The sequence below is a fragment of the Kwoniella newhampshirensis genome, chromosome 4, assembly GCF_039105145.1.
Source record: "Kwoniella newhampshirensis strain CBS 13917 chromosome 4, whole genome shotgun sequence".
In the NCBI taxonomy this organism is placed as follows: domain Eukaryota; kingdom Fungi; phylum Basidiomycota; class Tremellomycetes; order Tremellales; family Cryptococcaceae; genus Kwoniella; species Kwoniella newhampshirensis.
In genome coordinates this window covers 1,278,627-1,300,049 of record NC_089958.1, presented here as the reverse complement: position 1 = coordinate 1,300,049, position 21,423 = coordinate 1,278,627, and the positions used below count along the sequence as shown (strand labels likewise).

The following is a 21,423-nucleotide window of genomic DNA, read 5'->3' as shown; positions in this document are numbered from 1 at the left end:
GCCGCGTGTATCTGGAAAGTGGAGAACGAAGTCTATGATATGATTCTCCGAACAAAGGAAACCTGTACGGATATGAACCGCTATGTGGTTATGCAGTGTTCTCCTGTCAAGTGGTATTGGCATGAGAACGATCGAAAAATCAAGGATGATCTCGTTTGAACGCCGCCATGACGTCCTCGGTTGGTCGACCCGCGGCGAGCCACCACGGGACAACGCAGCTGTCGAAAATAGTCTTATAAATTGCTTCGACAGTCTCGAAGCAGACTGCGTTGCCAGTTTGGCGATTCTGGTCGATAGGACTACCGGAGAAGCGCCACCAGTCTGGGAAGCCCATGGCACGTTTACGCTCGGCAACCGAGAAAGTGCGCTCTCCCTGTCGACGATTGACCAATTGGGATCAGCATGAGATCTCATGTCCACGGATTCAGAGACAAAGAAGCCAAGACTGGATACATACGTCGGGATGGATAGGGTTGGTGGCCTTTCCTCCTGGTCTAGCTGACGTGAGGAGAGTGCTGAAGCCTTTTTCCCATTCGGCCCTTCTCTTCGGCCCTGGAGCAATCAAGGTAAGTTTTCAAGTGCACGCGACAGAGACTTGATGGACAAGTAGACACGGGAGACAAGTAGCTGGAACAAGGAGACACAAGGACGCTTACCTGGTGGATTGGACAGCCGAGAATCAACGAATATGCTACGACACCGGTCATGGTCACCACCGATCTTCCCCGCAGGTGACATGTGCCAATCTAGCTCACATTTCATGCTCTCGCTCGGCGGCATAGCTGCACCAATGATCCCCGACCTCCGCAACATCTCCACGTTTAGAGCTCTGAAACTCAGTCATAGGTGGAGATTTGTACGCTACAGGGTGCTCAAAGCCGATTCGCGTGTGATTGCCACGATGACGATCGACTCGGGGATCGAAGACTGGGACTCTTCGAGTAGATGGGATCAGGCCAATTCCAGGAGGACTAAAGCCAGGGTCAGATCAGTATATGATTGCTTGTTTGGGTGTATGATAACTCACGGACTGAAGCGAAAGTCTAGATCAAGGAAAAGCCATCAGTGAGCCGCTTGGCGTTGCCAGTCCCAATGAGCCTACCCGGTAAGTCCCCAATAGCATCCCTAACCGTCACTGCTGGATGAGGTCCCGTCCCAGGAGTACCTCTTTGCCCAGGAAAGAATGGAAACTCGGCTCCAGACTCCAAGTTGGAGAAGACTGTGGCGCTCACTCGTGGATTGGCGTGGGAGGGAGAAGGGAGGTCCGGCAGCGGACTCCCGCGTTTAGCCGCCACGATGAACAATCTCTGTCGGTTCTGTGGAGACCCAAAACTTCTGGAGTCAAGGATCCCCAAGCGACATTGATAGCTGTAGTACACGAGCGATCAGCGTGCCTTTGGCAAAGGTAGATTTTCGTTGGCTGAAGTAAAGTGACGCCACGCACTTCATCAACACAAGCTCCTTCATCGCTCTCCTGGCGAAGTTCCCATTGGCCTCTTCGTCTGTAGTGCCCTCAACATCCCACTTGAAGGCAGGCACGTTCTCGAGTACAACATAGGACGGCTGCAAACGGGCCAGCTCCCCGAGGAAAACGAATAGCTCCCCATTCCGGGAGTCCGATCCATCGCGGTTGTGGTTGGCTGCCGTGTGCCCTTGACTGTGCATGTATTTCATCAGTACTATATCAAACCTTGGGGAAAGGTCTCACCAGGGAACGCCGCCTGTCATTAGAAACACCGTTCCTGGAGCAGGAAGACTAGGACGATGGGAGTCCGGGACCGACTCGAGACTACGCTGCACCCACTCTTGCACCGTCCCGAAGTTCACCCGGAAACTTGGCTTTGAGCGACTGGGATGACGGGTAAGCCCTATCAGTAAATACGCTTCGCTCAACATCTGGATTGGCGGCGGCCCCCACAAGTACCCTCACTCACGAGAGCTGGGACAGAGTCTGGCACGATACAGCGTCGTTATCGACTGCTGATTGCCAGTCAAAGAAGTCAAGACCAGGAAGAATGAACCCTCCGGCACCAGAGTAGTAATCCGACGCTGGAAACCTGCATGTTCTTCGACATGCTTCACGGTCTGCCCACGACCTTTTCTCCAGTTCTAAGCAGGAGATACAACCCTTGAGGGGTCTTTGTAGTGCCTGTATCATCTGCTGATCGCCACGGACGACAATTCTTTGGTCACACCAGTATGACTTGACAGGGTCGAATTCAGTGGATTCGGCGTTGTTATGAACTACGATACATTTCCCTAGAATGGCAGCGGCATCGAAATCTTGATAGTCGTCGGTGACGACCAGATTCCGCTACAATATGGTCAGCAGATTTGGCAACAGGAGTCTTAGTCGAGCTTACTGAAGAGAGATATTCGGCGGCTTTAGGTAGAACCTGCTTGCGACGTTTCAACATTCTGACCTTGACTTTGATCGTAGCATCGCGGCTTATTTGATCGTCGAAAGCAAGCTTTTCGATTTGGCCGATCAAGTAAGGCTCTCCCTGGACCTTGCAGTCCAGGTAAATGAAGTCGGACCTATGGTAGGTTTGGGTGCCACAGATGAGTTCCTGACCAACGAGTGCTGGGTAGTTTGACAACCCTTTCTGGTCTTTGTGATAACAGGAATCACAAGAGCCATACTCCTCCGGTCGAAGCGGTTGTCGATAGCAACAGTGAGTTGTTTCGAAGACGTACCTACAAATCAGGCTGCTGTGAGCTCGACCTGCACCCTATAGTCCAAGTGGGCAAGGACAAATGGCTCACCGACAGAAATACTTTGAGTTGTTGCGTGAAGAAGTGCTTGAGACAAGCTCGAAGTCAAGCTTGCTTTCAATTGATTGCAGGCGCACGTCCTGGCATTGGCAGTGCTCAAGAAAGAGCTCTGTGTCACAGTCTTGCCCTCTCAGGAACTGCACATGCACGTAATGCCGTGTCCGGAAAGATTTGTTGAGGGGCTTTATGGAGTAAATTGCTCGAATCAGACCAAGAAGACTATCTTCACCAAACACTACAGCATCGTTGAGCTGCATGTGGGGAGTGCTCAGTCATCCTTTTCAACTACTGGTCCACACTTCCCACTCACTCTGTACACCTCATCGCCAATCTTCATTCCTCCTCGATATATTTTCCAGCAATCTTCCGACCTTCCATCTAACATTTTTGTGACTGGTTCGTTTGGCAGGAGACTCTGGTCGCTGGAGAGCCAAGTGACGTTCCCATGACTTGCTTTGCCGCGTTTGAATCCTGCCCTATCAAACGAAGACTCTGCAATCATCTCGTCGTCTTGGTGCAAGGGACCAACGTTCGAGTCGTCTAGGGAGCTTTCGGGATCTCTAGCCCTCTTCCTTTCCTTGTCCAACTTCGCTGGGTGAACCTGACCACTGCGTCAGCTGGATCAGGGGTCAACTAGGGATGGGCAGGTATGCTCACCTCAGCCATAGAGAGGACGCTCATCCCCCTGTCCAGATTCCTCAGCTTTGTACTGTCAGTGTTTGTGTCGTTCGAAGATGAAGAGCCGCCTATCACCAAATCAGGGCTAGATTCACGAGTTTGAGCAGTTGGAGATCGATACGCTCACCTCCAACTTGTTTTGATTGTGAGGAAGACGAGGGCCCAAATGGAAGATACTCGACGTCCGAGTCCGAGTCGGAGAGAGTTATGACCTGGTCTCTTGTCATTGTGAAACTGTACCCGTTGTCTGCTTGACTCTTGACTCTCATCAAGCATTCGTGGAGAGTTTATTTGCTAAATATAAGAAGCTGATTGTGGGATTCAGAATAACGAGTCAACGGGATACAAAGGGGGAGAAAAGAAGAGCAGAGAATTGGTTTTGTTTCCCACTCTGTCAAAGAACACACACACCGACGGAGATATTTGCTGGTTGTCAACGTGCTCAGCAGGTCAGTTGCGAGGGGTCCTTTCGACCCCGAGCAAGTGCCCAATGCCGGCCGGACCTTGGCACACAAATATGAGTTGGTGACCAGGATCATCGCCGAACAATTTGCCACGATACTGGTCAGTCTCCAAATAAACCATTTCTTGTCACTGACAGAATCGATCAACCCATTTCCCTTCTACTTGAGAGTAAAACCGTCGAAGAACGGTGGAGAATCGATCGCGTCTGTCGGCGGTAAGTCCTGTGATGGTTCGCACTCTGAGCGGGCGTCATGAACAACAAACATGCTTTGGGCCGATTCGAATATGATCTGAGATGTTCTTTACGCCCTTGCTTATAGATTTGTGGGGACGTGCAAACTCTCCTGTCGTGTTGTCTACTGCATAGTCCACAGCGAAGTCAAGATTTGATAAAGACGAAAAGTGACCTATCGCGATAAGATCAGTCGAGTTGTATTTTGGTTCGGGGAGTTATCTCACCGACGTCATTTCGATTAACTTGTTGTCAGTGATATCTCGATCTCGCCGCTGGGTCACTGGAGATTGTGAGATCACATCCAAAATCATCTCCATACCCATCTCCTGCCGACACTGTATCACACCATCAGCTCCATCACCCAGAGCACCGGTCTTATCACGAACATTGCCCTCACCTACCTATCAATCTGGCCTAACAAGACCACCCATACCAGAAATGTCACAGACCGATCGTCAACCCCTGCTACCTACACATATCAACCATTCTTCCTCTTCCCGTCTATCCAGACCCAAGATCTCGTTTCCCTCTTCATCCTCCACCTCACTAGGCGACGAGACAGCCACCCTAGTCGCCAACTCTGACGACGGATCGTCGAACAGTGGTGCAAGATTAGGGAAGGGGAGACATCCATCGTCGACCTCCTCGCCTTTGGTCGCGTCGGGAAGTCAGGGTGGCAAGAGGGAAGGTGTACCGAAGTTGACAAGGGAATGCTTATGGAGGTGAGTCTCATCTCGACATTTTTATTTGCACATCATTTAGGCAGGGATATCCGTCCGCAATCCTTGGCCGATTCAAAGCTGGACAGAGCTGATGTCGAACGTATACTTTGCAGCGAGATCAAATGTTATGGCTCATACATGCTACCTCCCCTCCTCGTCTTTGGCGTGTTGGTGATCGCTGCGAGTCTGTTCGCCGTAGGCTGGAAGAGCGGATGGTTCAAGTGAAATCATCAATCGACTTTGGAGACAGGCGAGCACCTCCTGGGTCACAATCCACTCTGCACCAGTTTATGACGTTGACCATGCCCAACTGTAACATCTCGGATATTCTTGAACTCACGACCATCCCTGTAGACCTTTCCCCCACTTGTAGCGACATTCGCTGACCTTTCCTTCTTACAATTTGCTATGCACTGTAGACACCTTGAGAATACAATTCTATGCATATTGTATTTGCGAGATGAAGATACCAAAATGCTACAGTCGTCGTCAAAGTCGTACATCATTGATGTTTTTGTCGTTCAATAGCTCCCACATCGATGCCCACTGGAACCACCGAGAGCCGCGTAACAATGCTCAAACCCTCGCTCACAACACTGACGCTGACATCCGCTGCACTACTTCTTCAAGCAATAAGCGCATGAAGACCGGGTCAAGCTGATTGATTCGTATTGATTGGTAAGCATATACGTGGAAGCTTTCCGAGAGGCCACACTCACCGGTACTTCTCTCCCGTCATACAAAGCTGAAGACCCATGCTGTCGCGGTAGGGCATCCCACTCCTCTCTAGACAAAGCTACGTCATTCCACTGTCATCTTTCATTTAGCTCTGTCCAAGCAGATCTCTGACATCTCATCAGGAGAAGCTGAGACATCGGTACTGGATCGTTACCTACCACAGGTATGTACTCGTGATGTAAGACATCGGCGATGATCTGATATTCTGGGAGGAAAGTCTCGGGAGGGAAGAGCTGCAAGGATTGAAAATGCTGGTCAGCCGTCATAGCAGCACTCAAGAGTCAGCACACACACCTCAATCACGACCCCTCCTTCTGACATCCACAACTGATGCGTCAGACCGTCGCCATGTACTCCGATCAATATCTGCAGTCACAGAGTCAGCTGCGAGAGATTGCTGGCATGAGACACTCACATCAACATCTGCCACATTGCGGATCTGCTCCTCATGACTGATCCTCTCCATTTTCCTATGCACGACCTTGGCCTTCCCCATGCTTTCCAGCTCCCCCAACACCACCGCTAGTCCAGCGTGTGCATCACTACTCAATTTCCGATCTGTTCCCTGTCGATCGATATACAAGATGTTCGGGATGTCGTACAAGCATTTTGAAGGTCCAAGACGATGGCGAGGTATATTTGCGCCGAAGAAATCCAACATGGATGAACGCGCGGGCGTGAAAAAGAACGGCGGATGAGGCAAAGAGAAGATCGAAGCGGCCATCTTGTTGAGTGATTCAGATAACGAATTATGTCGATGTGACGCCCAACGATCAATGATGACAGCTGGATGGGGGCAACAGTCAGTGTTTGCATACCCGGCACAGAAAGTTGGTTGAGATGAGTCTCACCTCGCCTCATGTATACCCATCCCCCATGTGGTGTGTCTTCCCGACTCAAGTCCGACCAGATGTACGGCTCGATGATCCCTAAAACAATTGGCGTTAGCGACCTAGATTCTTCGTATCGACCATAACCATTCGCCCTTTACGCTACTTCTTCCTCACCCTCCAGATTACATTTCGAAAGCGAGCTAGACATCACAACTCACCATTTCCAAACACCCCTCTGAGGGTCATCTCTCCCCAGCCCTCCCTATCTCTCCACCCCTCAGCCGCTTTCCACGGTATGACGATCCTATCCGGAACTCCAGGTACCGCTACTCCAGGCCTGGCCTCTACACCCAAGCTAGCCGGCAATGCGGGATCTGAGGTTGAGACAGGATGTGGTAGGGAAGCTACAGATGCCAACGAGGCTATACCGCCGAGGACGATTTCGCTGGCGAGATGGTAGTATGAGGAAAGGTAGTGCCACTCGTCCGTCTTGGCGCCGTCGTTTACGAATACTGATAAGAAGGCGATGGGTCAACAATTGGTCACCCTCCCCGAGCAGGTCAAAGGGTTGGAGGGCAAGAGGCGGATTGTGGTCTCTTTGGGGGATTTGAATTCTCACATGTGGTACCATCCAAGACCGAAGCGTTTCTCGCTCTATCCACCAATCCTTCCATCGGTCTGTTCAGAACTTCCCATCCAGTCTGTCCACTGACTACTCTGCCTTTCGCCGGTATTCTACTTCGATCAGGATTGAACAGGTCTTACAAGAAATTGTAGGTAATTAGCACTTTTCCCACGGATTCCAAAGTACGGCGGTAAGGAGCGGTTGAGCGAAAAGCAGCGGTACAGATGTGTGGGCATAACTCATGCCAAGATGGACTCACAGATCGTCCCTTCATGTACCCAGACATTTTCGAAGACCTGATGTCCCGGCAACCCTCCCAGATGTATTGACGGTCGCGCTATTGGGTCGGGCGGTAACGAGTCCGGACCCAGATCCAGCTTCGGACTATTGGGAAATACGGAGGTCGGTTTGAGGGTTTCGGATACGACATCGGTCCGTGATATCTGTGGGAAAAGACAGCCGCGGAGATATGACCGTGAGCATATGTGTTGGTAGCAAGGGCCCAGTGCCAATCATTCTGAGGAGCAAGGAGCAACACATACCTCGGAGAGGGTATTTGTGGGCGGGAAGAAGATGAATGAAGTCGAGACGATCCCTATTGACACAAGGGAAATAACAGTGTATCAGCACAATGTCAACAGCATACAATATGCGAGTGGTTGTTCCAAAGTCGACAGTGATGAGCAGTGACGCTATGCAGAAGACTCACCAGAGAACGCTAACAAAGCCAAGACTTTACCTCGATGTCCTGCCCCCAACAACAAAGTGAAACATGACCCGGTCGAAGCCGCCGGCTTGGAATCCATCCTCTCCGTCCTTGGTTTGGCTGTGCTGTGCTGTGCTCCAGTCGTTCTCGTTGGGTGTCCAACTGTGTGTTACTGCTTACGTCCCTGATAGTGACGACCTCGAATAAATTTCATCTTCCGTTGTTGAGATGTGTAACAAGTTCAGAGGGAATGTGAATGTGAATGTGATTGTGAAACCTGTCTGTCTAGTGGTGTTGTTTTTGCTGTACCGGGCTGCGTACCAAATTGAACTTGGCGGTACCTTAATAATCAATAAGTGAGTCGACGGAACCCTTTCCCCATTGCAATAGACACCTAGCGAGCGAGGGCTTGAATGGGCCCCTAATTGGTCAAATCGTCTGTTCTTGTTCTAGTATCTCGAAATCGCGCAAGCACAAACGAAGACCAAGACGCTTGAGCAACTTGGAATCATCCCGGTCCTGCATTTGGGTCAGAACTGCGATAGTGTAAAAGCGACGACGGAGAATTTGATCACGAAATATCCCTTGGCTCTTAGCTAACCGTATACAGTGCTGGCCATCGTATGGTACCGCTTCGTTGTGTCATGATACCACGCAACATCCGGGAGTGACTTTTGACGTGCTTGGACCACTTCGATCACCTCGCCATGACGGTGTCGCCGTCTCTCTGCATGCGTGATGTTCAGCAACCGTCCTGCAATCATCTTTCCTACCTGATGTTTATCCCCAAGGTGTTTCAGGTCAAGAGCAACGTTGCTATGCACGCGGATTGGTCAATTACTACGGTTACACCTATGCTCCTCAAACAGTGATCATCAATGCACCTCTCGTCTGCTATACTGAACAGTCCAGGCTTGCAGTCTGCATTGTTTATTTGCATGAACCGTATATACTAACACAATCGATCACAAAAACACATGTACCTCTATCATCACTCCATTTCGTTCCGATTCACTTCTTTCCAATGCTCCGTGTGTCCATTCATGACCCCCTAATCCGACAACCGCGCGCCCATGACTCCTAAGCAGACTTCTGGCAGATCCCTCTCCTCCCCTTCATATTCCAGCGTATTCCATCTCTCTTCACCTGCACCCTGTACCGGCATCGCGATCATCACGCCCACAACAACTTCGGTATTCGTCTCGGGGATTTCGTACTTAGGTCCAGCGGTCGGGATTGTCTGGGATGTGGCTTGTGTATTTAATGGCGGTCGCATGTATGGATAGGTAGGGTTTGACGAGAAGAGTGATCGAAGATATGCTTGAGGCGTGAGAGGAGCTGGCAGGGGTAAGACAGGTACTTCGGCTGAAGATGGTGGAGTCGTTTTGAAGTGAAGTACAGATAAGGGCTATGAGATAGTGGATTGTCATTATGAATGCTGTGCAGGCTCAGAATTCGTGAACTTAACTCACTGTCAGTCCCTCCCAGTTCTTCTCCCTTTCCTGCTGCCATTCTCTCTCCTCGACATCCTCATCATGATAAACGTCCCACTTCTCACCATCTCTATACATCTCCCCTTCCCACAGAGTTGGCATCAATCCAACCGGTCTTTCCTTCTTCCCTCTGCCTCCTCTCCGCGGGGTACCCATGCCTAGCGCTGCCGCAGCATCCGGGGGGAGGGCTTCTCCATTTCGGATAGCTTCTTCGACTCGACGATGGAAACGACGTCGCATGATGTATGCCCGGATGATGAGACCGGCGGATATCAGACCGAGAACGAGGATCGTGATCAGAAATGTGAAGAGGTAGAGGGTTGTGGAGCTGATGAAAGGTCAAGACATTACTAGTCAGCACCAATTTCTCAGATATTACACTAAAGCAGTAATACGAGGTGGTCTGTGATGAGGAAGAGATGGGGTAACACGGGAAAGCGGCGATGTGTGAGGTTGAGCGACAGACAGAGCGTCACTCACCCGCCGCTTGGTGCGTTACCATACCATGCAGGGGCAGATCCCGTATTCGTCGATGTCGGCCAGTTCCAAGTCATACTCGGACTCGACCCACCTGTGGTCGATGTGGGCAACGTGGCCGAAATCGTCTGTCGTTGAGCGAGGATCGGCATGATGACGACGGGTAAATGGGTCCAGATGATTGATCTTCCGTTGATTATCTCCCTCGAGGTTCGGTGCTCTTCTCCTCAAGGTGGATGATATAGATCGGAGGTCAACTTGGTCGTGCGTCCAGCGCTATTTATCCAGATTCGACAGATCAGAGGGTGAAAGCGATGCAAGAAGGAAAGTAGCTATGGCGAAGCCAAGTGAAATGACCTCTTGGCTCTTTTTAGATCGAAGATGGACATTCGCATTCCCCGGTCTGTGACATTGCCCACGGGGGCACTACTGATTTGACTACGGACGGACATGTCCGCCTATCAGCGCTCTAATTACGTAACGTACATTGTAGATTGGGATCATGGCCGTATGAGAGTTCGGCAAAGATACTAAGCCGTGCGTCATTGTGACCACCGTTGATTTATTTTCAAAGCAATGTTTTGGGTGAACAAGCAATAAACAATATCTTTCCAGAGTCAAGTCGTTGAAACACGACTGGCGAAGAGCCGATAATTGCGAATCAAAGGCGCACACAGGTCCACACCGTACTCTTTACCGATGAGATGGCTTCCGTCAAGATATTCAGCTTGGCCGTCAAGGTGAGTCGTTCCTCCCACACTCCTTTCCCTTGCTTTGAGCTTCAGTTTCTTCTGTTTGATGATCAAAGACCGCGTAGCTGACAAGCTCGTCGATACACAGACCCTTGCGAAACCAATAGCGAACACCATCAAAGCTCAAGCTACTCAGTGAGTGCATTGCCATGCATCAGGTCGACCACCGCTTAAAGCACGAGCTGACGGGACTTGAACAGACATGAAACGTTCCGGGATATCTGTATTGGGCTGGCTCAAGTGAGTGCTGATGTCTAGAGAACCGAGATAGAGACAGTCTCTCTGGTCTGAATGTCTGGATGCTTTGCCATAGAGACATGATAGCAGATGCTCATACTTACTCTTCCACTAGCGGATGCACCGTACGGAAGCGAGAATGAGAATGGGCCTGTTGAATACAGAGGGAGGAGCTATCAAGCCTTTGAACGATACTAGGTGAGTGGGCGGGGTCTCCCAGCTATCCATGTGACCTACATACCGCTTTCACATCAGCTAAGTCCCATCACTGGCTATGAGTGACCCTACGGGCAAACCACTTCCATCGTCGTCTTCTGGTGGTCGTTCTTGGAAAACTTAGCTGACGGATGTGCTGTCTCTCCATGATATGCCTTCATCGCCTCTCCTCGTCGTTTCTCGGAGCTCGCGACGTCCTATCCTCCTCCTCAATCCCTACCGCGTGCGTCTTAAACCCTCACAGAGCGATACAGAACGGCGCGACGACACTGGCCGAGACGTTTCTCTTCTTGGTCGGCGCAGGTCTAATCGTAGGCGAGTCATACCGTTCTTCGCGGAAAGAGACGAAACGGCGGGACGACGTGACGGACCGATTAGAGAGTCTAGAAGGGGAGATTGGTCGATTGAACAATATACTGGAAGGAGGAGGCAAGTTTCAGCAAGATCTAGAGGCGGTTCGAGAGAGGTAAGCAGTATTTCTTTCACATTCCACCGTCATCCCGATGTGTTGTCATTTCTGTCAGGAAGAGCAGATGCGTGATATCATCATGCTGATTAGTCATACATATTCTGACACTTTGGATGGTCGACAGGAACGAAAACATTGAACGGATATTGAACACGGTGGTCAGTAATGGATTGCGGGCGGGGTGGATATCACTTGGTCATAAAGAAGAAGGTAGTGAGGTGTTGAAGCTTTTAGATGCATCACGGAAACAGGAGGAGGGTGTGGCAGGGTTAGCAACGGCTGGCGAAGGTGTAGGGACCACAAAGACAAGATGAGGTGTACAGAATTTGCGAAAGAAAAAAAAAAGCACTCAGACGAAGACATTCAGCTTAACCATCATTATAGCATGGCATGTCAGTATGCATGAATTAGTGAACGCATCAGATCATCTCATCGACAGATCACGACTCGGCGCAAGGACATCAGATATATCGAGAAAGGCTTTATCGCTACATCTTGGCAGCCGGACGATCCTGATCGACGCCGATCCGAAAGCAGCTCTCCCAAAGCCAACCTGATGATGGTTTCCTCCCACCGCTACGAGTACTCGTACTGAGACGCCACTGACGCGTAAGTCGAAGAAAAAGTAGAAGAAGGGGTGTTGACCCCCGTTTGATATTCAAATTCCGGTTGCCACATGCGAAACGCCGAGAGGGTTACTATCCCTTCCGATAGCGACCGCATGCCTAACTCTGTTACCCTGCGAGATTCCTGCCATACGGTCCCTTTTTCAGACTCTTCTGACCACTCACTGTGTGCGTAACCCCCCCCGTCCTCGGAGAACGGCTCAGGGGGTGATTGGTTTCTCCCTTCTCCCTCTCCCACGCCCTGTAAACACACAGAGTCAAGTTACACTTGCCTTGCAAAAGCTTCCTGCTGCATACTACCATTCGCTAGCTGGCTTTTGCTTCTCGCAGTAGTAGCATAATCGTCCGCTCTCATCCGGCGTACAACCCCCCTCTTTCTTGCGACTTACTGCTACCTACCTACCTGCTACCACTATCAGTCACTGGAATCTTTGATCTGGACCAAATCATTCAATCCAGTCTCTCTTCACTTTCAATCCATCCGTGCATTTCAACCTATTCAAAGCGATCATCGCTCGAGTAGGTCAAATCCAACTGACTGGACACCCATCTCGAATCGCCCAGTTCATCAGAACGACCCTTCTCTTCTTCTCACCGACACGCAATTGCGACTCTCGTCTCTTCGACCAGTCATCGACGACGCTCACACTCTTTCCCGGATTGTGTCGTCTGAGGCAATAAACTCTATCGTGGATCGATCAGATCGCCGCTCTGGAAACAAGCATCGATCAATCAGATAGAAAAGGGCAAAGATAATCGCCCAATTCGATACAGTGAAAAGAATCGTCCTTGGATAGAGTAGAAAGGAGAACTTCGTTCATTTCTCAAGGTGAGTCGGTGTCCATCGTTGTCCACTGCCTCGACGTATACCCTGTACAGAGTGTCCATGCTTATCTGTCCTGTTAATCACATCCCTTGCCCAACCTCTACCCTTCTTTGCGGCCCTTTCTCCTTTCAACTTGCTGTGCTTCTTCATCACGTCGTACGCCTCACCTGGATATCGATTCGCCCATTGCTCGACCAACTGCAGCTCCCAGAACTGCCAACATCCATCATATAGAACAAATCCACCACCATGGCTGATTTTGTCAAGCTCTCCATTTTCGGCACCGTGAGTTTCTTAGCCTGGTCCAATCCATACACTGGCCTGCACATCATAAGTGGCGATGGTGGCCCATGCATCTTCGGAGCCATGGCAGACGCTAATTCAACCCTCGTACAGGTCTTCGAGGTGACCACGCGTTATGTCGACCTTCAACCCGTCGGTATGGGAGCTTTCGGTCTCGTCTGGTAAGTTTTCCTCATTCGTTATCCTATTTCTCACGACAAGAGGCATTCCTGCCGTAATTGACCTCCACTGATTTGCCTTTTTCACTCTCTCCTTGTCTTTCCCCACTCGCTTCCCTCCACGTGTTTTCTCGCCTTGCGGCATACAGCTCCGCGAAAGACCAGCTCTCCGGTACCTCCGTCGCTATCAAGAAGATCATGAAACCATTCTCCACACCAGTATTGAGCAAGAGGACCTACCGAGAGCTGAAATTGCTCAAACACTTGAGACACGAGAACGTCAGTGTGCTCAATTTGACAATTAAACGTTGAATGGCTGAGAACTCATGCTTCTTGTCGCAGATCATCTCGCTCAGTGACATCTTCATTTCTCCTCTTGAGGACATGTGAGTTGCAGCAAGTGCAGTCGGCAAAAATCACAGCCTGCTGACTTTCTTCGTCATAAAGCTACTTCGTTACAGAACTTCTCGGTACCGATCTCCACCGGCTGCTCACTTCTCGTCCTCTCGAGAAGCAGTTCATTCAATACTTCCTCTACCAGATTCTCCGAGGTCTCAAATACGTTCACTCCGCTGGTGTCGTCCACCGTGACTTGAAGCCTTCCAACATTCTCGTCAACGAGAACTGTGATTTGAAGGTAGGTTTACGCGTTCTGACACAGGAGATAGCGACGCTGACAAGCTGTACAATTGGCCAGATCTGTGACTTTGGTCTTGCACGAATCCAGGACCCCCAAATGACCGGTTACGTGTCGACCAGATATTACAGAGCGCCTGAGATCATGTTGACGTGGCAAAAGTATGACGTTGCTGGTGAGTAGCTTGTCTGTTTTCCTTGTGGTTTCACTAATGGTTTCACTAATCACCGTACCCCCCCGTAGTCGACATCTGGAGTACCGGTTGCATCTTCGCTGAGATGTTGGAGGGCAAGCCCTTGTTCCCCGGGAAGGACCGTGAGTTGTATTCTACCATCCATTGGGTGGAACGGCTGCTGATGGTCGTCTCCAGACGTCAACCAGTTCTCCATCATTACGGAGCTGCTCGGTACCCCTCCCGACGATGTGATTCAGACAATCGCGAGCGAGAATGTGTGTTCCTTGCACTTCCCATAAAACAAATTCAAGGCAGTAGCTAATAACGTCTTACAACAGACTCTACGATTCGTCCAGAGCTTGCCCAAGAGAGAAAAGGTCCCCTTCTCCACCAAGTTCCCGAACGCCGATCCCCTCTGTGAGTCTCAACTTTACAACTCAGCGGGAAACCTAGTCTAATTAATTGCCCCATTGCAGCTCTGGACTTGTTAGAGAAGATGCTCGTCTTCGACCCTCGAACGCGTATCTCCGCCGCTGAAGCTCTTGCACACGAATACCTTGCGCCTTACCACGACCCTACAGACGAACCCGTTGCTGCCGAGGTGTTCGACTGGAGTTTCAACGATGCCGACTTGCCTGTTGACACCTGGAAGGTAATGATGTACAGCGAGATCCTTGGTGAGCGGGCGTGTGACATCGGAAGTCAAGGTTATGGCTAACGTCTTGACGCAGACTTCCACAATCTCGGTGACATCTCTCAAAACGAGGCTGAAGGTCCTATCACCGGCGAGGTCCCTGCTGCTCCTGCTTCATAGACGCATGGTAGACCTGTTGGCTCAATCTGCATCTCGATTCGATTTGTCTCCGGTTCCTTACTCTTAGGTCTCGTTATAGGTCAAGCTCAATTCAAGATCAAGATCAATAGATCCAAATACTTCATTTTCCCTCTTCTCACACATTGTTTAGAATTCTTTGCACGATCCCATGCCTGTTTCGCCTCTTTACTTCCCATTTCTAACACCGGATTCATCGAAGCTTCTTTCATCATACCCCCGCTCTCCCCGCTGGTCTCTCGTCGGCTCAGCCGCTGTTTCATTTACACGTCGCTTCAAATCTATGGAATTCGCTGTAGTGACTCCTCTCTTTAATCACTTCCAACCATTTCTTATCACTTGTGCCCTCGTTCCGTAGCTGTAAGAAGAAAAAAAGGTAAGAACAAGAAAGAGGAGGTTCCATTGGATCACCAAAGACAAGCAGACAGATAAATGAATATGGTATCAGAAGGTGTGAGATATGAATACACGCATTTACATTCGCTTTCTTTCCAAAGACTTGTCGTCAAGAGTATATGTATGTATACATACGACAAATGACTCTATATGTAAGGAAGCGCGACTTTGATCGGCGCTTGCGTGGTTACATCTACCTCATCTCAATGCCCATTTCTTCAACAACTCTATCCTGTACTTTCTGTTGTAACTCGTTCACTTCTTCGTTGGAAAGGGATCGGTCCATATGACGATAGTTGAGTCTGTAACATTTGCTCTGACGAGACGTCTTTGGATGACTGAATTCGTCGATCTGTTCGAGGTGAGGTAGTAATGTCAGCAGTGATCGTTGATGGGTTGGAACTGGGAAGTGAGAAGTATGGCAGCGTATTGTCGTATCGAAGATGAGATGATCATACGTCAAGAGGAGAGAGGAACGGAAGTGTACAGCAGAGACATCGAAACCGAAACCGAGAACCGCGGTGCAGTACACAGAATACCCAATCTACTCACCAAAGTCACCGTTTCGACCAGATCACCCGCTACTTCCCTCACAATCTCACAATAATCATTCTCATGGAACGCCCTCCCTTTCCCACCGGCCACCCCGGCCACCCCCGCGTCTGGATCAGGGGACATCGTTCCGGGGGGTAACCAGAAACTCATGTCTTTGTGACATGGCGGATATCTCGAATACGGCTTGAAGGTGGTTATCTTTCCGGCGGAGAACTGGGTGTGGAATCGAGGATCTTGGGTCCAGAATAGACGGATGTCAGGGATCGAGAAGAGGACCATGGACAGTCGTTCGAGACCTAGTCCGAAGGCCCAGCCTGCTTTGTCTGGAACGCCTAGGGGAGGTATAAGAAATATGTCAGCTGAGAACGTCTGGTCAAGTTATACCAGGAATCTCAAATACGGCTCGTCACGATCATTTGTGGATTTCATCCGAACATCTGACAGCGAAGGTTTGAAGGTGAAAGTGACCGGTAACAGAACAGAAGGTGCGATGGATGCCATCTGGACAACCCCTTGAGTACCCCACTCACCTGCTTGATCCAAGGTCTTCTGCATGACCACACCACAGCCCAACAACTCCAACCATTCTCCCTCCCACCACACCTCGACCTCGTAGCTCGGCGTCGTGAATGGGAAATACGCTTCTATCCATCTGACTCTCAACGGTTCTCCATCCTTGGTCGCCTGTTGACCGAATAGTCGGAAGATGAGACTGTTCAACGAGTGTTTTAGATGCCGAGTGATCTGCTCCGCATGGACCGGATCGTGATGTTTCTGATACGGATTCGAAGGTGATATCGTCGTCTCATCTTCAATCAACAACGGACATTTCTCCAACTGGGCGGCTAGTTGGGCATTTAATTCCGGTAGGGTGTGAAGTTGGTCGATCGGCCAGACCGAAGTACCTTCCATCTGATGGAATACGGGATAATGACTCGAATCAATCTCGTCACGACGATATACGTCGGCCGATAACAACCACTTGTCCAATCCTCTCCGATAACTTTCCACCTCGTGAGCACTCGTATGCGTCCTCAACATGTATTCTCTGTTGAGATAATAGCTGTCGGTCAAAGATCTTCCAGGATGATCGGGAGGAAAACCCAATTCATCGAAATTCTGATGGACGGAAACGATAGGTGTAGAAGGAGTCAAAGCTGTATGACTAGAGAAATGGTCTTGGACGATTTGTCGGAGGATCGAGATAGGGTGGGAAGGGAGGAGATGGATATTTCGATTCACTTTGGATAATATCGATGGCGGGGTGTTGGACCATTCGTCCAGAGGGTACGTCTGGCCATTGACAACGTATGGTTGGCGCGGTGGAGGTGAGGTCGAGGTGGATTGGAAACGTGATGAAGAAGCAGGTGCTGGTCGAGCGAGTAGAGACGTATGTATCGGTCGGAAGAGGAGTCGGGAAGAGGGCAAGGCAGCTCGAGGGGCAAGTCGGACGCTCATCTTGGTCTCTGAAGGTCTAATCCCCTTTTGCTTCTCCGTCAGATCAGATCGATTGCTTGCTTGATGACCACAGAGTCGATACGTTCAAAAGTCCGAGACAAGCATTTCAAGGACAACTTCCGAAATTCAGGGGGAACCCTCCACGTGGACTTGGACTGATTAGGACACGCGAGAAACACGTCGCTATCTACAGATGGGAGATCCAATGTGCGGAATGTCTGTCGAGAATGGAGATGAGGTCTTGCTGTGAATAGCATGAGAGGAGCAACGAGAATCAGTTGTTGTCCGAAACAAACCGACAGCAGGGACGGGGATTGAAGCCGAGGATTGCGTCTCCGAGTGACGTTCGATCACCAAGCTCGGACGACCAGCATTCGAGAGGTTTTGTTTGGGACCTTGCGACTACCCTTACACTCGGTCCTGCGTTTCAATCAACTTCTCCTCAACACAACTGCCAGACCTTGAACAATGTATCATCTTCATCTCTCATGTTCTGATCACCCGCGCTTATCCCCCATACGAGATTGGTTGGATCCAATCTGGACGATTGATACGCGAATATGGACGAGGATGGAGATCTATGGGACCTATCATCGTATCATCAAGATGTCCAAGATGCTGTAAGCAGTTTCGACTCCCTGTCTAGGACCGACGGTGTGATTCGGGTGTAGCTGATCAGTCTTGTCACCTGGTCAGTACAATACCTTGAGATCTGCCGTGCCAGCTCTTGGCCCATTCAGGCGTCTCGAGACATCCAGCAGTGACGTCCATCAGAGTGCTCTCGCCAGCCTCCAGATTTTGATGTCTTGCTATCAACCGTTCTTCATCGATTTCGTCACGGACAACTACGGGACCGCGTCTCTTATGAACCACGGAAGAAGGACTTCGGCGTCAACCGGAATGACTCAGATGATAAATCCTTTGTTGACACTTGCAACGAGGTTGAAGGTGGAGTTGAGGAAGGCTCAGAAATGGGCCGAGGAGTTAAAGGAGAGTCAAGGGTTGGAAGCTACAACTCTCGAGGTTGAGGAACGGGAAGTAAGAGAGAATCGGTCGAAGGAGGAGTTGCACGAGTCGGATCTGTGTACGTTTATGAGTGCTCTGCTGCCATCACATCATTCTAGCTGACACACTTCCAGCACTTCCAACCTCGCCTCCTTCTCTTCCTCGTCAACGCGGATCAGAAGCTTTTCCGTCTAAACGAGCCAGCATGGACCACCACAGCAGCGAGATTAACAAGAAACTCCGATCGGCCTTCAAGTCCACCGCACATGAGCGTCCTACCCGACCCAGTCTCCTCCCAGCAACACCCAGCTCATCCAGCTTGTACCCTTCGACCATATCTACCGCGTCTTCCACGTCCACCTCCACCGCGTCCCTGGAAGCACCCATCACTTGCTCAACGGAATCGACATTGGATCCTTCCCTTGACAGCCCATCCAAGACAACTTGTACCCTCCGAGCTGCTCCCCTGGACAATCGTGTGCTACGAGTCACTAGTCAGAACGGATATCAAGCGATGCTAAACAAGCGTGGAGTCAGGTTTCACGTTCAGTGGGAACTCGAACGACTCATAGGCCGGAATGAAGGGTTATCCTGGTCACATTTCACGCCTGAGGACTTTATACCCCTTTGTGGACCTGTGACGAATGCTGCGAAGCACGTTGAGGACGTCTTGTTACGGGTCGTCGAAAGGAAGAATGGGACCAGCTTGCCCCGTGGTGACGAAGAGTGGCTTTCGTCGGACCGCCAGATCTCGGGAAAAAACGCAAGGATGTTGCAAGAGGTAGAGAGGGAAGAAGCGTCGATTGTGGCCGGTGACCTGAAGGGTGTCGGGAACGACAGCATTGATTGGCCATTCGGCGGGAAAATCAACTATACAGTGGCAGTCGTACCGCAGATTGCCAAAATTGATTCTTTCGACCACCTCAGGACGAAAGCTGATCGCACAAACTCAGCAGATAAGAGACGCCAAGCTTTCGCTGCATCCACCCGGTCTGCCTGTCCGATCGATACCTCGGACAATCCTCTGGGACCACATGCCGCTTCGAATACATCTCCCTCGGATCTGTCATCCTCTTTCAAGTTCCAACTTCGAGCTCCAAGTATGCCTGGAAAGTCACATCGTCTCGCGCGTCGATTCGGCTCACGACGAGTGATCACCTTCAAAGTCAAGGACTGTCTTCCTAAATACCGAGACCAAGTGGTGAATCTCTTCGTAGGGAGGGTCTTTGTGGTGTTCGGAAGACCTTATCGTGCGATCTGGGCTCCAGCAGATGGGGACACCATTTTTGGTATCGAGACTCCAGATGAGGGCCCGGAGATTTTGAAAAGTTATCTGCGTGTAGAGCCCACTATGCCCAGTTTTGATGAGATGTTTGCACGTAAGTGTGACGTCGACTGATGATATTTGAGCATGGAGCTAATCAAAGCGCGAAAAGGTGTCAACGACCTTCATCAAAAGCCTAATCAGGCCATGGCGAAGTGAGTCATGCTCCGAGGTGCAAGTGACTAGTCGAACGACGTGATGTCTGACGCCTCCGTTGCAGATGGGCTTCTCGACCCCAGATATTGTTCTCAGATTCAGTACCAGCAGCTAGGGTCCATCCAAGTGCGATTGCTGTGGTACCTGATATCGTCACCTCGGAAGCCAAGGTTGCTGGGGACGCGAAGACGGAACAGATTTTGACGGATGGGTGTGGTCTCATGTGTGAGTTTGTGTGGTTGAGAATCACTGCTGCACCATGATTGGACGTGGAAAGTTTGCTGACTCTCACGACGCTGCATAGCTGAGAGCCTTGCATTACGCATATTCCGTCATCCCAGCTTGCAGCTCACCACAGGTCGTCCCTCTGTCGTGCAAATGCGGCTGGGAGGGTCCAAGGGTTTACTGGCGATCATGAGTCCAGCACAGGCTGTGCAGTATCCGGGCAAAGAGGTCATACTACGCGAGTCGATGGTGAAGGCGCTTTCAGCACCTCCATACATCGATGATCCATCTCTCCATTTTGTCGACGTCCTGCGCTGCGATTCGCTACGAATCGGCACGACTTTATCGTCCGAAGCTATCATCGCAATGGCTCATGGTGGAGTTCCTTCATCTGTTTTCTTGAAGATGGCTGAAGATGGTCTCAACGCTCTTCGTGACGATTTCCTTCCTCGACGACTCGTCGGCGAGACTGAGGACGATGTACTTGTCAGAATACATGCGGCATGTTTTCGTCGTGGAGGTGTTGGGACAGACAGGAAGAAGCGTTTGGCGCGAGCTCAAGGACTATCGGCGAGAGTGGCGGGTGTGGTGAAAAGCCGGTCCGAGGAGGGACAGGATGAGGACGACGCGGAGGACTACATGACAGTCACTCCATCAAAGAGGTTTGATGTAGATCCAGTCAGTGGCCAACCTGGCGGTATAGCTGAGAGGTGCGTCCAGGCTTACATGGCCCTATAGGACCGAGCTGCAGTTGACGTACCATTATAGTCTGATGGAGGCCGTTGCCGCTGGTTTCCATCCTTCCGAATCTGCCTATACCGGCTCGAAACTCCACCATCTCGTTGACATGCTTTCCTCCAAGATGGTTCGAGAGTTCAAGATACCCGTCGATCAAAGTCTATCGGCCTTCATCATCCCTGACACATCCGGTGTCCTGGCCCCGGACGAACTATACATCTCCTTCTCGGGGACTGGTCCCGTTGATCCCGAGACGCAATGCCCTATCCAGCATCTGGAAGGACCGTGTCTCGCTTTCAGATCACCTTGCAAGCTCCCCACTGATGTGAGGAAGTTCAAAGCCGTCTGGAAGCAGGATTTGGCCCACTTAAAGGATTGTATCGTCCTCTCAGCGAACGCCTCTTTGTGCAAAAGATCGCCGGCGAGCTACCTAGGTGGAGGAGATTACGATGGAGATACCGTCCAGTTGTTCTGGGGCAAAGAACTAGTGGACCGGTTCAGTAACGCGGATGACAGCTTTGCAGATGTGCCGGAATGGTTTGGAGAGGGAGAATTTCATTAAGCACGTCGTCAAAGGGAATGAGTTTC

General features: G+C 50.6%; 8 protein-coding genes across 8 annotated transcripts; 4 read left to right on the top strand and 4 right to left on the bottom strand.

Annotated features, from left to right (window-relative positions):
* Window positions 1-139: 139 nt before the first annotated feature.
* On the bottom strand, window positions 140-3,680 carry IAR55_002454 (uncharacterized protein; the record flags this gene model as incomplete). The annotated part of the gene is made up of 14 exons (XM_066945567.1): window positions 140-373; window positions 458-552; window positions 657-691; window positions 756-971; window positions 1,028-1,043; window positions 1,103-1,368; window positions 1,445-1,657; window positions 1,709-1,849; window positions 1,935-2,314; window positions 2,364-2,697; window positions 2,767-3,026; window positions 3,086-3,376; window positions 3,433-3,521; window positions 3,581-3,680. 14 exons carry the CDS (start codon window positions 3,678-3,680, stop codon window positions 140-142), a joined length of 2,670 nt encoding a protein of 889 aa, XP_066804256.1.
* Window positions 3,681-4,591: 911 nt separating this feature from the next.
* IAR55_002453 (uncharacterized protein) lies at window positions 4,592-5,100 on the top strand (the record flags this gene model as incomplete). The annotated part of the gene is made up of 2 exons (XM_066945566.1): window positions 4,592-4,875; window positions 4,989-5,100. 2 exons carry the CDS (start codon window positions 4,592-4,594, stop codon window positions 5,098-5,100), a joined length of 396 nt encoding a protein of 131 aa, XP_066804255.1.
* A 363-nt stretch (window positions 5,101-5,463) lies between these two features.
* IAR55_002452 (uncharacterized protein) lies at window positions 5,464-7,877 on the bottom strand (the record flags this gene model as incomplete). Its single annotated transcript, XM_066945565.1, has 11 exons — window positions 5,464-5,532; window positions 5,595-5,684; window positions 5,772-5,846; window positions 5,908-5,979; window positions 6,029-6,399; window positions 6,465-6,542; window positions 6,665-6,958; window positions 7,066-7,206; window positions 7,331-7,514; window positions 7,614-7,666; window positions 7,781-7,877. The coding sequence occupies 11 exons, from the start codon at window positions 7,875-7,877 to the stop codon at window positions 5,464-5,466; spliced, it is 1,524 nt and encodes a 507-aa protein (XP_066804254.1).
* A 951-nt stretch (window positions 7,878-8,828) lies between these two features.
* Window positions 8,829-9,899, bottom strand: IAR55_002451 (uncharacterized protein; the record flags this gene model as incomplete). The annotated part of the gene is made up of 3 exons (XM_066945564.1): window positions 8,829-9,185; window positions 9,250-9,598; window positions 9,751-9,899. The coding sequence occupies 3 exons, from the start codon at window positions 9,897-9,899 to the stop codon at window positions 8,829-8,831; spliced, it is 855 nt and encodes a 284-aa protein (XP_066804253.1).
* Window positions 9,900-10,451: 552 nt separating this feature from the next.
* Window positions 10,452-11,735, top strand: IAR55_002450 (uncharacterized protein; the record flags this gene model as incomplete). Its single annotated transcript, XM_066945563.1, has 6 exons — window positions 10,452-10,487; window positions 10,588-10,634; window positions 10,700-10,739; window positions 10,852-10,934; window positions 11,197-11,418; window positions 11,546-11,735. 6 exons carry the CDS (start codon window positions 10,452-10,454, stop codon window positions 11,733-11,735), a joined length of 618 nt encoding a protein of 205 aa, XP_066804252.1.
* A 1,387-nt stretch (window positions 11,736-13,122) lies between these two features.
* Window positions 13,123-14,960, top strand: IAR55_002449 (mitogen-activated protein kinase HOG1; the record flags this gene model as incomplete). The annotated part of the gene is made up of 11 exons (XM_066945562.1): window positions 13,123-13,158; window positions 13,270-13,337; window positions 13,484-13,613; window positions 13,677-13,720; window positions 13,782-13,971; window positions 14,032-14,146; window positions 14,215-14,286; window positions 14,342-14,421; window positions 14,485-14,563; window positions 14,623-14,823; window positions 14,878-14,960. 11 exons carry the CDS (start codon window positions 13,123-13,125, stop codon window positions 14,958-14,960), a joined length of 1,098 nt encoding a protein of 365 aa, XP_066804251.1.
* Window positions 14,961-15,567: 607 nt separating this feature from the next.
* Window positions 15,568-17,387, bottom strand: IAR55_002448 (phenylalanine-tRNA ligase; the record flags this gene model as incomplete). The annotated part of the gene is made up of 3 exons (XM_066945561.1): window positions 15,568-15,726; window positions 15,927-16,261; window positions 16,460-17,387. 3 exons carry the CDS (start codon window positions 17,385-17,387, stop codon window positions 15,568-15,570), a joined length of 1,422 nt encoding a protein of 473 aa, XP_066804250.1.
* Window positions 17,388-17,947: 560 nt separating this feature from the next.
* IAR55_002447 (uncharacterized protein) lies at window positions 17,948-21,397 on the top strand (the record flags this gene model as incomplete). The annotated part of the gene is made up of 7 exons (XM_066945560.1): window positions 17,948-18,007; window positions 18,084-18,471; window positions 18,527-19,771; window positions 19,829-19,871; window positions 19,937-20,097; window positions 20,177-20,807; window positions 20,866-21,397. 7 exons carry the CDS (start codon window positions 17,948-17,950, stop codon window positions 21,395-21,397), a joined length of 3,060 nt encoding a protein of 1,019 aa, XP_066804249.1.
* Window positions 21,398-21,423: the final 26 nt, after the last annotated feature.